This window comes from Periophthalmus magnuspinnatus, chromosome 20 (assembly GCF_009829125.3).
Source record: "Periophthalmus magnuspinnatus isolate fPerMag1 chromosome 20, fPerMag1.2.pri, whole genome shotgun sequence".
NCBI lineage: Eukaryota > Metazoa > Chordata > Actinopteri > Gobiiformes > Gobiidae > Periophthalmus > Periophthalmus magnuspinnatus.
The window spans coordinates 22,001,084-22,016,228 of record NC_047145.1 but is presented as its reverse complement, the minus strand read 5'-3'; the positions used below and the strand labels follow the sequence as shown (position 1 = coordinate 22,016,228).

At 42.4% G+C, this 15,145-nt stretch overlaps 3 protein-coding genes across 3 annotated transcripts; 1 reads left to right on the top strand and 2 right to left on the bottom strand.

The window, feature by feature from the left end:
• Positions 1-71: 71 nt before the first annotated feature.
• On the bottom strand, positions 72-2,731 carry nanog (nanog homeobox). The gene is made up of 4 exons (XM_055230234.1): positions 2,300-2,731; positions 1,358-1,716; positions 1,144-1,278; positions 72-404 (listed from the first exon to the last, which is right to left on the bottom strand). The coding sequence occupies exons 1-4, from the start codon at positions 2,688-2,690 to the stop codon at positions 72-74; spliced, it is 1,218 nt and encodes a 405-aa protein (XP_055086209.1). The 5' UTR covers positions 2,691-2,731.
• A 2,432-nt stretch (positions 2,732-5,163) lies between these two features.
• Positions 5,164-12,673, top strand: ipo4 (importin 4). Its single transcript, XM_033985716.2, has 30 exons — positions 5,164-5,476; positions 5,765-5,851; positions 5,971-6,050; positions 6,123-6,164; positions 6,237-6,366; positions 6,455-6,634; positions 6,723-6,788; positions 6,866-6,967; positions 7,050-7,133; positions 7,219-7,371; positions 7,446-7,499; positions 7,594-7,703; positions 7,779-7,887; positions 7,964-8,093; positions 8,177-8,290; positions 8,378-8,491; positions 8,573-8,696; positions 8,798-8,909; positions 8,978-9,114; positions 9,387-9,464; positions 9,572-9,629; positions 9,805-9,910; positions 10,003-10,196; positions 10,284-10,331; positions 10,401-10,526; positions 10,615-10,841; positions 10,923-11,055; positions 11,134-11,238; positions 11,439-11,508; positions 11,612-12,673. Exons 1-30 carry the CDS (start codon positions 5,411-5,413, stop codon positions 11,737-11,739), a joined length of 3,267 nt encoding a protein of 1,088 aa, XP_033841607.1. The 5' UTR covers positions 5,164-5,410; the 3' UTR covers positions 11,740-12,673.
• si:ch211-196f5.2 (uncharacterized protein LOC556372 homolog) lies at positions 12,258-13,285 on the bottom strand. Its single transcript, XM_033985584.2, has 4 exons — positions 13,047-13,285; positions 12,875-12,974; positions 12,499-12,628; positions 12,258-12,364 (listed from the first exon to the last, which is right to left on the bottom strand). Exons 1-4 carry the CDS (start codon positions 13,139-13,141, stop codon positions 12,273-12,275), a joined length of 417 nt encoding a protein of 138 aa, XP_033841475.2. The 5' UTR covers positions 13,142-13,285; the 3' UTR covers positions 12,258-12,272.
• Positions 13,286-15,145: the final 1,860 nt, after the last annotated feature.

Sequence of the window (15,145 nt, the reverse complement as noted above, 5' to 3'; positions counted from 1 at the left end):
AAATGAGACCCATTTTATTTACAAACCAGTCAGAAAATTCATGAGTAAATGATTAAAAACATTCATATCCGTCACGGTACAGCGGTTTGTGCAATGATGGTGCTGTGAGCTGCCCGGTTGATCTGCTCTCCCTCTCTAAAGCCTGTATCTGGAACATTGCCTAGACTGGGATGGTTGAATGCGCTGTAGTCGAAATGGGAGGAGTCTGAAGGCAGGGGCCAGTTTGGAGCCTGGGGTCTGTTGTGGAGGGCGTTTTGGGGAGCGTTGGACGACCAGGTGGGGTAACCGGTAGACCCAGCCGCTCCTCCCATCGCAGCCAGGTAAAAGGCCAGATTTGGAGGTGCAGTTTTCTTCAAGGCCGCCTCGATCACCTGGTTCAGCGCTGGTCTGGTCTGTCCATCGTACTAAGAGAAGAGATTTGATCGATTTAATTTGTAATCCAAAGTTCAGTTAGCATTTTAGATTGCACCACACTCCATTTAAAAACATCCTTCTACATTACACAAAATTGAGGTAACAAAATTATAACATGACTTAAAACAAATTCCAGTTATGTTTTTGACTCGTGAAAGTTCAAAATGCTCCGTTCCACCTTGTGATGTCATGTAGTGGTTTACTTTTACTTCAGTAGAGATGGGCAATTCCAGGGCTGAAATTATCCAAATTATTCTAGTGAAGGAGTATTGAGATTAAAACCACTTCCTGTATTACCACATGATGACATCACGAGGTGGAACAGTGTTTTCAGTTTGAGAGAAGAACTCTAAATATGCAGCGTTTGATGAGGAAACATAATAGATCAGAAAATGGTGCCCTTTAAATGCAGAGAAAGCTGGAAGACTAGATTTTGGTGTGGTCCAACCATGTCAGCTCATCTGGAAACCCCCCAGTTTGAAAGCAACAACTTTTGTTTCTTTTGAATATTTGTGGGGTTTGCCAATTATTACACTTGCATAATTAGTACAAAATGCAAGGGCCACTTTTAAAATTGTCACATTTTGCCTTTAAGGCCACAACCTGACTGTGGTAAGGCCTCCATTATGGATGTGTTAATCTCTGTCCGAGTCACTGATTCTGTTTATAGTAAAAACGGAACACCTGGACCCAGACAATATGAGCTTATTGACAGAGGACGGTACTTACAGGCTGCGAGGGGAGGTTGGTGAAGACTGCCCCGTGTCCTGCATGGTCCTGCACACTGTACCGCTCTGATGCCCAGCTGTTGTCCTTCTGGTGTCTTCTAAGCTTCATTCTTCGATTCTGAAACCATGTCTTCACCTGCACAAAGCAAAGACGCATTACATTACACGAAGTTACACAAAATTCCAGTTTTGTTTCGTCTTTAAATGAGACTTGCCTGCTTGTAGGTCAGCCCTGTAACTTCTGCCAAGTTTTTCATTTCCGCTGGAGTGAGGTACCTTTGCACGTTGAAGCGCTGAGCCAGAGCGGTCATCTGGCTCTCGGAGAAAGACGCCCGGACCTTCCCTTTGGTAGTGCTTTGATTCTTTGGGGCGACTGAAGGTGCAGAAGTGGTCATAGCATTAGCGCCCTCACCGCCGAGCATGCAGTAGGTTTGGGGCTCCTCTTTAATGAGAAGTTCTTCATTAGAGTCAGGGCTCCTGCTGCTCGTCTCGTCCAGGTCCACCTTCTGAGCCCATGTGGTGGGGTCAGCCTGAGGGAGACAGCCTTCACCACTGCTGCCGGAGCTCCAGGAATCTGCAAAACGGGAAAAATATACTGGTAAAGTGTGCAGGTTAATGAAACAGCAAGTATCAAATGAGGAGCTTCATCAAAATGTATAAAAAAAAAGACTGAGCAAATATAGTAGAATATGGAAAAATGTTTGTTTCATTGTTTTACTGTCCTCAGGTTACATTAAATAAGTAATAAAAATCTCAGAATGAGGAATGGTTTAAAATGTTTTGCTAGATGTAAAAGGACTGTAAAAGGCGAATAAAGTATTGTAAATGCCTCTAAATAGTTATTGTAATAGCTCCATGGTAAACAGCCGCTCTATTTTTTTTTTTGTTCTCGCGAGGTTTCACAGTTTGAACTAACATCTCGCCTTGGCAGAACTTCACAGTTGAAGCTAACGTCTCGTTTGGCCTTGGCGGGAATTTAAAACAAAACAAAAACATCATGGATCCAAATTTAACACCGCTGGAAATTTTGGAGAACTTAAAGATTTGGAATGGCATCGGACAAACTGTAAGTCACTTTTTAGCTCGTTTGTAAATAAACCTTTTGTGTGCTTTGTGAGAGCTCGCCGCGCGCGCTCATGACCCGGATGTGGCTGTACCTGGAGACGTTTGCGGCTCCGAGTCGCTGGCGGAGTCACTTCCGGTCAGTCTGGCCTCATGTTCACGCGTTTGTCCAGGTAAAAGGAGCCTGCTCGCTTCAGTGTCACCGAGGTAGACCAGCCCGGTGCTCTGGTAGTGTTCGTCGGCGGTGTAGGCGGGCTGCTCCGGGCTCTGCGGCGGGGTCTGCGCGGGGCTCCTCGGTGCGGCGGTAGCGGGAGGGTAGTAGTTCTGGGTCGCGGTGGAATTACCCAGATCTGAGAGTCCGGACTCGGCCCATGAGTTCAGATTAACGTGGGTTTGCTCTGATCCGGGCTGGTACATGAGGCTGTAGGCGTACGCGTGGTAAGAGGAGTTGTAGTTGTAGTTTATCTGCGTTTTCCATTCTGCCATTGTGCAGATCTGTGCGTCCAGGGGAAAAGGTAAAAAGGATTTAAAAAAACAAAACAAAAATCAAGCCTCTGTGACGTTACACATGTATAAAACCGAGCCGGACCCGCACAACCTGTCCCCGAGGAGTTTAAACCTGGACCAGGCCTCCACACGCTGTTTATAAGACGTGTGTGGGTGTGGTGTGTCTGTCCAAGGACCAATCTGCTCCACCTTCAGCACCTTCAGCACCTGAGCACACGCCCACCGCACTGTGCAGGGGGCGGCTTTGGAAAACCGTGGCGTTTATTTCAAAACATTTGCTTTTCATTGGTAATTTGTGAGAAAATTGTTAGAAAGTAACAAAAAGTAAGAAAACATACACCCAATATAATACATTCACCTAGATAAATGAAGTATATTTTTATTCTGGAGTTTGGGAAATATTCTGGATTTTCTTTTCTTTCTTTTTTTCTAGAGATTTGGAAGTATGTTGGATTTTAATGAGCAAAAGTAGCAAAAGGAATAAGCAAATGCACGTCAAATAATAAATTCAACCAGATAAATTAAGTATTTATTTTTATTCTGGAGTTTGGGAAATATTCAGGATTTTTTTTTCTCTTTCTTTCTTTTTTTCTAGAGTTTTGGAAATATGCTTTAATGAGCAAAAGTAACAAAAATAATAAGCATACACAGACCAAAATAATAAATTCAACTAGATAAATGAAGTATATTTTTATCCTAGAGTTTTGGAAATATGCTGGATTTTAATGAGCAAAACTAACAAAAAGAATAAGCAAACGCACACACAAATAATAAATTTAACTAGATAAATGCCTTTCTTTAATCCAGAGTTTGGGAAATATTCTGGATTTTATTTATTTTGTGTGTGTGTTTTGTTTTTGTTTTTTGTTTTTGTTTTTTAAATTTTCAATATGATAGAGTGAAGATGCCATATTGTTTTGACTATGGTACATTTATTTTTTAAGTATAAACAATAACTTAATACAATTAGAATACTGTTGTCTGTGTGTTTAGTCTGTATTGACTTCTACATCGATTTATTCCACATTTATTTATTGAGACAGGCACAATCCTTTGAGATATAGCGTCTTGTTTTTGTCGGGACCTACATTTTTAACCCCAGGGCCAGTGTGTGATTTGAGTTTATTTGGAGACAAAACATGTTGCTGCAAACTCTGATCATGCTCTGCAGTAGTTCTATTCAAAAACATGATTCACATTAACTGCCTGTCTATGCTGTTTGTGTTCCTCCTCCTTATGTGCATTGAAGTGATAATAAGCGGTGATAGAGCACTGAAATGCCAAACCTAATGGTCCATTTGCATCTCTACAGATCACAGCCCGGACAGGGCGGGTTTGTCCAGACCTCCACAGACTGAGGCATTTCCATATGCGCTGGAAAATTACCACCCTGGTTTCTGACACAAACAACAACCACACAACAGTGCTTGTATAGCCCCTTTTTATTTGATTTTATTTACAATTCATGGCTAGGAATTATATAGTTTGACCTAGTTATATGCAAGTTACTATTATTATTACCTACAGTTGTCATTTCAATGGAACAAAACACACTTTTTTTGCATATTTGAATAGGCCAGTTTAGGTAGATTACTTTAAAGTATTATTTAGTGGTTTTATCATCTCTTTGAATAATTCACCTCTAAATAGTTGATGATTGAAACAGCCCTGTTGGACATCAGGTTTAAATGTGACTGCCCAAATATTAAAGGCATTTTCAGAACCACTGGCCTTGGCTTATTTTACATACTAACAATGTAAAAATAATTTATTCAAGTTGGAGTTATGTTTGTATGTTCATATTTCATTTTCAATTCACCTTTATTCTCATGGTCCATTTTTAAAAACAGACCAGGACAGTGACAATACAAACAGTAACATTTACATTTTAAAAAGAACCACAACAGTGACTCCACATCTTGGATTTCATTTGTGAGTGACATTATTATTCAATTTTCTGACTTATTCAGCTTGTAAACAAAGCTGTACATTAAAGTTCTTAGTACAGCTTGCAGAGTGTTGACTCGAGCAGTGATAAACACCTCGGTCGCTCTAGTCCATCTGATCTCCTCAAGGGCATACGTAAAGCATCATTATAATCTACCTGCAGCCTTTGGAGATTGGCTTTTTTTTGTAATGAATCCAGAGGGGGGCAGTGTATGGCGGTGCACAATGTGATTTAAACAACATCAACTTTACATCATCAGAACAAGAACCAAACTTGAGCATAAGATAATAATATATCATAATAATACAACAGATTCATCCCTCAGCTTGTTTTAAAATCTTGGGGCAAACATTAGACCATGTGGGGCCACTATAATCTCCACTCTTCGTTCATCTGTGTGTGAATATCAGATGGTTGTAATGCGCCCTCCCGTCCAGCTGGTGGCGATGTGTGTTTCTCTGCACGTGCGTCAGATGTGCGTCCCTTTAACCGGGCTCACGTGGACCTGTGGCCGGCTCTGTCCGCGTGCAGCTGTAACGGACCGAACCCTCAGAACTGTTTAAACATAAACACTAAACAAACGGGAGCAGAAAAGGCCTTAAAGACGTTAAAATCCAAACGCTGCGTCGCTGTTTTGATCATTTAAATTTTGGATATTCACCGGAGACGCACAACTTGCAACCCACGAGCTGTCAAACTTTATTTTCGGAGACGGTTAGAGACACAAAGACCCGAGTCCTGCCGAGTCGAGATGACACAAGAACTTGAAAAACTGCTCTCTCAGCTGACAGAGCCGGACAATGCGGTTATTCAGCAGGTAACACGAGGGATTTACTCTGTTTAAGGAGTTAGCTTGGTCATTAGAAGTGATTTCACGACACAAATGAGACTCAAAATGATGTGAAAACCGTTAAACGTCGCTGTGGGTAACGGTCAACGGTTTGTCAAGATCCAGGTCCATAGCACAGGCCAGGGATGTGTCTGCAGGAGCAATGTTTTAAAGGATGATCATAGGACAATAATGAGGCAAAATGTTTATAATGTGTATTGTATGTGTATTTCCCAGCTAACAGGGTCTTTTTCTATGTCTAATCCAACCATTTAGGCCACGATTCAGCTCAAACAGGCGTTTAAAGACCCTGCCATCATCCCCGCCCTGTGTGCTGTCATCAGTGGATCTCAGAGTTCACAGGTTTGGGGGGTTTTGGGGGGAGGGGTATGGGGGGGGTTGGTTTGATTTGGGTGAAAGTCAATGACACTATGCTATCTATGTGATGATGGTATTGTTCACATGTTTTTATCACCCTGTAGATTCGTCAGACGGCTACAGTGATGCTGAGATTAAGGGTGAAAAAACATTGGAAGAAAATAAGTCCCAGTGACAGAGAGAGGTCAGAGTCAGAGTTAATTTTAGAGGATTTATCATAGTCTCTTACTCTGTCCTATTTATTTTTCCTGCACAGCTTGAAAGCAGTGGTTCTGCAAGCATTTATGCAGGAGACAGAGTGAGTGTACTTTGTTAGAATCTCATTATAATGCCAAACTTCATGCTCATCATATTTACATGTGTGTTTCAGACACTCTGTGCAGCACTCGCTCTCCCAGCTCTGTGCTGTGATGGTAAAACATGAGACTCCTGACCGTTGGCCGGCTCTGCTGCAGCTCCTGAATCAGGCCACTAAGAGCGACAATCCTCATGACAGACAGGTATGGTACCAGTACCACTGTCCCTAATCTTATATTTGCAATATAATGTTCATGTAATTGAAACGTAACATGGAGCGTTTGTTTGCAGGTGGGGCTGCTGTTACTGGCTAAAGTCGTGGAGTCAAACCCTGAGCCGTTCAAGCCTCATTATCATCAGCTGCTGCAGCTTCTGTCCACTGTGCTACAGGACCTGAACAACCCCACAGCTCTGTTCTACTGCATCTCCACCATCACCTCCATCACCCCCTACACCGGCTCAGAGGAGATGGTGAGGCTTCACACAAACATTACCAACCTCACACTTTTGTATAAAAGAGTTTCTTTGAGAAAAGGACAAACATTATTCTGCTCCCCAGAACCAAATGCGCTCCATGATTCCAAGCCTCATCGCTGCTTTGAAATCACTTATCAAGGAAAATCAGGTAAACAAAGAGCATTTTGGAAAATTTTATCAATTTACAATTTAATATTGACAATTGTAATAAAATTAATGTTTTAGGATCAAGCAGGTGAGGCCATGGAGGTGTTCAATGAGCTTATGGAGAGTGAGGTTTCCATAATTGTACCACATGTCGCTGCTATTGTAAAGTTCTGCCTGGAGGTACTTTGTATTTACTGTTACTTCCTCTTACATAAACCCAAAGTGTGCGCTGGCCGTAACACTTATTTGTGTTTTTGGTCAGGTGGGCTCTGACACCACTCTGGATGCCTCACTGCGCGTCAAAGCTCTCTCCTGTCTCACTTTCCTCATAAAGTTAAAGAGTAAAGTAAGTTATGCAGTATTTTACCTTCTGTGACATTGGAGGACTGTTTCACCCACCAAAAATGCCAACAAAGTTCTTTCTCTTGTAGGTTGTGATTAAGCAGAAACTGCTGAGTCCCATTCTGCAGTCCATTTTCCCTGTGCTCACTGCAGCGCCCCCTCCTGGTGAACAGGATCCTGAGGATGAAGAGGATGAGGATGATGGTGAAGAACACGACAGCCCTAAACATGTTGCTGCTCAGGTAATGGGCTCATGGCTTTGGGGTTTTTAGTAGGATTATTTTCTGAACATAGTAATGCTTTATTTTATTCACAGATTATCGACACAATGGCACTTCACATGCCTCCAGAGAAACTGTTCCAGCAGCTGGTACGTTGGAATCACATTACAGTGGTTTTGTGATGAATGTGCCACTTTGTCATCAGTGTTAACGCTGTAATATGTCTTTGTTTATGTACAACAGATGCCTCTGGCTCATGCAGCTCTGTCCAGTGAAAACCCCTATCAGAGGAAGGGAGGCCTCATGTGCTTGGCTGTGTTGGCAGAGGGCTGTGCCGACTACATCCGCACCAAGTGATTCCACATTCCTCTCATTTTCCTCCATCTTTTGACCCAGTATATAACTTCCCGTCTGTGGTTTGTTCCCAGGATGCTGTCGTCGATGCTTCAGACAGTTTGCCAGAGTCTTTCTGATAGTAACCATGTGGTGCGCAGTGCTGGACTTTTTGCTCTTGGACAGTTCTCAGAGCATTTGCAGGTAACAAACTAAAATAAATGTTGCTTTTAAAATTATGTTGATGTAATAAAAACATGTCCCTGTTTACATGAAAAAGCCGGACATCAGTAAATATTGTGCTGAGCTGATGCCTCTGCTGCTGGGATACCTGTCGTGTTTGAACCAGGCCAAGATTGTTCATGTCACAAAAGCCTTTTATGCCCTGGAAAACTTCATGGAAAATCTGGGTGAGTTAAAGAAACAAAATGGTTAAACTTACCCTTTTTAAAAGAAACACCTTATAGTTTTATATTCTGTGTTTACTTTTCAGGTGCTGACATTGAGCCTTACCTCTCCACCTTGATGGAATCCATGTTGTCCACCCTCAACAACACGGAAAGCCTCAGGATCAAGGAGCTTGCTGTGTCTGCTATTGGAGCCATAGGTGAAATAATACAATGCAGTTGCAAATGATAGTATAACTTTGCTCAGTGTGAAGCACTAAACCCTAATTTTGAATCCTCTTTTACAGCCAATGCTGCTAAAGAGCTCCTAGTTCCCTATTTTCCTCCAATTATTGAAAGTTTGAAGGGTTTTCTCACTGCCACCTCAGAGGAGATGAGGCCTCTGCAAACTCAGTCTTTGGGTTAGAAAAGTACACTTTACAGTTTTAATACTGTATGCAGTGTAAATCTCATTAGCTGTGCTTATCAATATGTTGTTGTAGACACTCTGTCTGTTTTGGCTCGCACCATTGGCAAAGATGTTTTCAGTCCTCTTGCTGCAGAATGTGTCCGTCTGGGCCTCAACCTCACGGACAACATCGATGATCCTGATCTCAGGCGCTGCACGTATGGCACTTTACACACTTCAGCCATCCAAACCTGCCCTGTTTGTTTTCTCATAAACTGATCGATATATGAGACTTTGAGTAATGATAATGTTTTCACAGGTACAGTTTATACTCTGCTGTGTCCACTGTCAGCCCTGAGAGCCTGACTCCTCATCTCACTGCCATCACCACCGTCATGGTGATGGCCCTCAAGTCCAACGAGGGAATCACGGTACAGAGACAAACATATCACCAACAGGTCTGTGCGTGGAAGACACTGTTCATTCTGTTTGTATCAAGGCACACGTCGAGGAAGACAAGACATTTGTGCTTCTGGACGATGAAGATGATGATGAAGATGAGGAGGAGCATGAAGAGAAAGATGTCAGTGACTTTCTGGAAGATGATACTGAACCTGAAGTCCCCGAGGCCTCACGGTACATCCACACAAACGAGCCCTAAACAAACACAAACACATCCACACAAACAAACACATCCACACAAACAAACACTAAACAAACACAAACAAACACAAACACATCCACACAGACAAACATGAAACAAACACAAATACATCCACACAAACACTAGCGTTTGTTTAGTGTTTGTTTAACAAACACTAAACAAAAACCTAAACAAACACTAAAACACTAAACTGACACTAAAAATGTCCAAAATCAGAGGAGGGTCACGCTGTCTGATCCTTCAGGTTCACTGTGGAAAACGCCTACATTGATGAGAAGGAAGATGCCTGTGACGCTCTCGGAGAAATTGCTGTGAACACTGGGTACGAAAACAAACAGAGCTTTTGTCCTGATACAAAAATGTCATTTGCTCACTATGGTGTTTGTCCCTTGTGCCTCCTGTAATATGTCGACTTGTGTAACTGTGCAGTGCTGCATTCCAGCCGTTCCTGGAGACCTGTTTTGAGCAGGTGTACGAGATGAAAGATGTAAGTCCCAGCTCTGCCTAATGAGGCGTTAAAAGACATTGTGCCTATTCTGGAATATTTTTTGTAACTGTCACTTCTTACATCCTAAAATATATAATTTTACTGTGTAATTTGGATGATTCAGAACCTAAGCATATAAGATGTAGGTTTATAATTTCTTTTTCTTTTCTTCTAGTATGCTCATGAGGACGTGCGCAAGGCAGCAATGGGAACCATGGGCCAGTTTTGTAATGCTCAGCATAAAGTGTGGAAGGAAAATCCCACTGAGGACAACTACCAGGGTGATCTTTAAAACCTGCTCCTGTCAATATTAAGTTGTATAAAGAGATGGTATAATTTTCTTTCTTTTTTTTTTTTTTTGTGCTTTCCGCAGCTCTACACAAGTTGTTGGATTTGGTGATGCCCTGCCTCCTGACGGCCGTAAAGTCTGACGAGGAGCGGCAGGTGGTGATGGGAGTCCTCGACACCATTAACAGTATAGTAAAATCCTGCAAAGCAGAGGTGTTCAAAAACCCCACACGACTCAAAGAAATTAGCAGCACAATTACAGATGTGCTAAAGAAAAAGGCAAGTTGTGCACTATTTCAGATACAGGTAAATTGCCCCCAGCACATGCACTGTGTCGTTACATTATATCTATTATTTTCCCTGTAGACGACTTGTCAGGACGGTGGTGATGATGCAGATGATGATGAGCAACAGGTTTGTGATCAGGGCGGGAGAAAAACAGGACAGATGAACAAAAACAGGTCCTCATGATGTTGTTTTCAGGCCGAGTACGACGCCATGCTGCAGGAGTACGCTGGAGAAGGGATCCCCCTGGTGGCAGCTGCTGTCCCTGCAGACACCTTTGCTCCTTTCCTCAATGACCTGCTGCCTCTGATCATGAGCAAAGCTGTACGTTAACACATTACACTGGATCGCACTTTAATGGAACTAATCATATGAGTTAACATTTGTATAAATATGAAACTTGTTTTGGCAGAAATCCTCTTGTACTGTGGCCGAGCGGTCCTTCTCAGTGGGCACTATTGGAGAGTTACTGGCGGCTCTGGTAAAGGCGCCGGGTGGGCGGGGCCTGGCGGGCCGACTGTCCAATAGGCTTCTTCCCGTGCTGGTGGCTGGAGCGAAGGACTCTGACAATGAAGTGCGTAACAACAGCGTCTACGCTTTGGGCTGTTTGGCCGAGGCCGCTGGGCCGATTGTAGCATCGTATCCTTCCACTTGTTGGTTTATCATACAGTTTATAGACAGTTATAAAAACACTACAACTGTTCCTTAGCAACTGTTCAGAGACTATCCCATGATGCTCTCTGTGTTTTCTAAATTGCTGGCCAACGAGTCTGACCTCAGAGTGACAGACAACCTGTGTGGAGCCCTCTGCAGGATGATCATGGGTAATGCAGATGCCGTCCCACTGGAGCAGGTGATTGTTGTGGTTTGCATTTGGTACAACTCAGGCAGGTTTTAGAATCAGCTCACCATAGTGTGGTTTGTGTTGTAGGTTTTTCCTGCTTTGATGGCTCGGCTCCCTCTCAAAGAAGACCTGGAGGAAAACAAGACGGTTTACAGCTGCCTGACCATGATCTACAGCCGAACTCCTGCTGTGGTGAAGTTTAACCGCCTTTTTACTCATTATCACAAGTGGCTCTGATGCAATTAACACATTAAGAAATTCACTTTTTCAACATTTGTCAAACAGTGTTTTTAAGCAATTTATTAAACATTGTTACATGTATATAACACAATCACCCTCACACATTAGAGCATCAATGTTAAAAACATTTTCTACACCATTGTCTTTTTCAGATCGTGCAGCAGATGAAGCCGATCGTGGCCACTTCAACCCACGTCTTGGGCCATAAAGATGTCGACCAAGGTAAAGGTGACACCTCTGTGATCCAAGACCTTTTGTTGAAAAAGTTTTGACTCCTTTGACATTTATTTTTGGTGGTTCTTCAGTCTCTCCTTTTTTCCCACAGAGACCCAGAGCACAGTGGCCCTGCTCCTGAGACAGCTCGCCCAGCAGCACTCCGCAGACTTCCACACAGCAGTGACATCACTTCCTGGAGATCAGCAGGCCAAACTCAGCGCAGCCATCTCCTCCTAGCCCCCCCTCCTCCTCCTCCTCCTCCCAGCCCCATCCTCCTCCTTATCACCTTTTGACATAAATGGGACTGAATTTAATCAAACTAAATACAGCACTTGAACCATTTCTCCACCGCAGTTATTAACTTCTCTGACTAATTAATTTGTATTTATTTGTTACTAGCATGAGTTGATTTTATTATTTTAAGAGTTGGATTTACCTGCCGTTGTGTTACAAATGCGGTTTCCAATCGGTTTTCTTATGTATGAAATAGCACAGTTTGCTTTTGTCCCATTTTAACTCCACCTGGACTGATTTGTGGTTCAGAATTGACATGAATTGAATCTCTTGATAAATATAATAATTTTGTATAACCCTTTCCGGCCCTTTTCTGTTGTTAAGATCTAATGTACAGCACAAAAGCACACATTTGTACAAAACATTTACATTTGACAGTATAATAATAATAATAATAATAGTGCTGTGGGGTCTGTAAGCCTTTTGTCGTCAGCCTCCACTCTGATTCATCGGAGCAGTTGGCGACTCGCTCCTCCTCAGATGTCCCGTTGTGCTTTGGTACCATTGGACTGTCGGTTTTCCATATTCAGCGCCATAGTCATCTGCACTGGCTCCAGTTCATTTTCTCCTGGCAAAGACACAAAAACAGGAGCAACAAACACCTCCTTAGTGACGATGGGAACTTTATCACATGTACCTCCCATGAATAACACAGGCCAGTTTATAATCTAGCGTCGGGATAACATTTTGAAGCTTTTGTACCTGTGTAATGTTGTTTCCAAGGCACAATGTCCATCCCCGTCCGGCAGAATGAGCGGTCAGTGTGGGCCTCGGTGCTGTATAACACTTCCTGCAGCGTCTTGTCTCCGGGTTTTTGAGCTTTCACACGAACCTGCGAAACATTTCACCTTAATATGTTGAGTTCAGCAAAGCAAAGGGTCTTGAAAAATACTGATTTATCCCATCCAAAGGGGAGAAAGTGAAGAAAATGTGGTCACAATGTGCATTTTTTGGTGCTTTTGTTACTACAGCAGCAAAATACCAGATTAAATGCCAGTTTGTAGTTTGTAAGAATCATGATTTTTGTCAATTTAATCCCTGTGAAATTCAAGCAGAGGCCAAACTTATTTTGTTTTACCTCCAAAATAGTCGTTTCTTTCTCTTTTAGTTTCCCAGTTTTATTCTTCACTTGGGTCTTCGTAGTGTCCACCCACACCACCCGCTCCTTCACCTCTGACCTATCGATACAAACACAATTTTAAACATTAAACCCAAAACTCATTTCATTTCAGAACACTTTATAAACTCACTCTTGTATTCCCAGATCTGCCAGGGTTGTTTCCAGAAAGGGGAACGGTTGGCGCGCCGGGTCAGGCTGCATTTCGATGGGCAGAGTCACGGCCATCGGGATGTCCCACTCCAGCTCCACTCTCACTATGGGCTCCTTGGCACCGTCCCGACCTCTGCGTCTCCGCCCCTCCTCGTCCTTCTGGGTGCGCTTGATCTCGTCGGCCGCCAGCTTGACCCTGGAAGGTATTCTAGATGAAACAGGTTCGTGGTGTCGAGTTTAAGAGGTGGGTTAAACCAACAAAATGTCCTTTGTCCCTTTGCTGTTGATGACTTTGAAGAGTTTTCTCATGTTACACTATTCTCTGATCTGTTCTAATGTTTCCTCGTCACAAACAGACCTGGAGTTGTGTTTTGTTTCATTCACACATGTTTAACACACAAATCCTGCATATTTAGGCTTCTCGAGTTCTTTTCTCAAACTGAAAACACTCTGTTCCACCTTGTGATGTCATCATGTGGTAATACAGGAAGTGCTCCACTGTGTTTTTAAACTTCACACACCTTCATTTATAGAATCATTTGGATCATTTCAGTCCTGGAGTTGCCACTTATCTCGACTGAACTAAAGGTAAAATGTAGCTGTTAACTTGAAAACTACCACTTCATGACATCACAAGGTGGAACGTCGCATTTTGAGCTTTGGAGATGTTACAGACTAATAATAAAGTGTGACTCAAACATGTGTGAATGTAACAAAACACAACTCCAGGTCTGGTTTTGATGAGGTAACAGCATTAGAACATGTAGAATCCATTTTGTGTAATATTGGATGTACAAGAACTACAGTCACTACTTGCCCAATCCACTTTATTTCTATAGCACATATAAGTTTCTAAAGTGCTGCACGTAGCAAATGAAACACAATAAAAACATGTATAAAATAAAACAATAAAATAGAGTTAACAGGCATAAATGAATAAAAACAATAAAAATAAAGCAGTAAAACACAAACAACTCAGGAGTTAAAATCCAGAGAATAAAAGTGGGTTTTAAGACGAGACTTAAAACACTACACTGTGTTTGGATGTGAGGGCCAAAGTGTACTTGTGTACTTGTGTACTTGTGTACTTGTGTACTTCTGCCTGTCGAGCTGAGAGCCACACAGAGCCTGGACTTTTTTAACACTAATCTAAAGACCTTTTTATTTAGAAAAGCTTATTGTTGATGTTTTTAGCATTTAGAAATTTAGTGTTGGTTTAAAGTTCTTGTTTTATTGTAGCACTCTGAGATTCTATGGAATGAAGAGTGCATTATAAATAAAATGTATTATTATTATTATTATTTATTACTTGTTAAGTGTGCAGTAAGTAACAGCATAAATACAAACACAAATGTCTTAATCTTATCCTGTTATTACACCATAAAACATAATTAGTTTCCAAAATTGTATTCCCGAGAAGAAACCAGGGAGTTATTTTTAGAAATCGACCGTGCGACTCAAAAGTTACTCAAGTAAATGTGACTTTGAATAACAGTTTTCCCACCTTTTGGTTAGTGTTGGTGGCTGCTGTCGATGGCGTTGTTTTGTCCGTGATCTCGGCGGTGGGCGAGCTGCTCGGTGCGTCGGTGGCAGCAGATGATTCACGGCTCCGAGGACCCGGTGGCCTGTGCGAAGTGTGAGTTGTTGTTTGTGAAATGCGATTGGACGCTGCCCTCTCAGCCTTTATAAGCAGCCGGTGTCAGGGTGCGTTATGTGGCGTGCAGATGTGAGGTTTATTAGACTGTCACGCCACTGATGGACCGAGATGTATCTGTGACCGGGACATGTCCAAACCACAGCTTGAACATGATGTAACCCAGTTTACTTTTATAAATGCCTTTTTAAGTATTCAAGCTGTTGGACTGTTTGACTTTCTGTGGGAGTAGTTTTAGTCGAAGTCCTAGGATGAGAGCTGGAGTTGGGTTGCCAGATACTACACCGTGGTTTTCTCCTGACAGGTTGGTCCCGTGGCCTAGTTGCAAACGTTACTCTTGAAGGTTCCAGGTTCAATTCCATGTCTGGGATTTTGAATCACAAGGAAACGTTCAGCTTTAGTTCATTTGTATCGCACAACTGTCC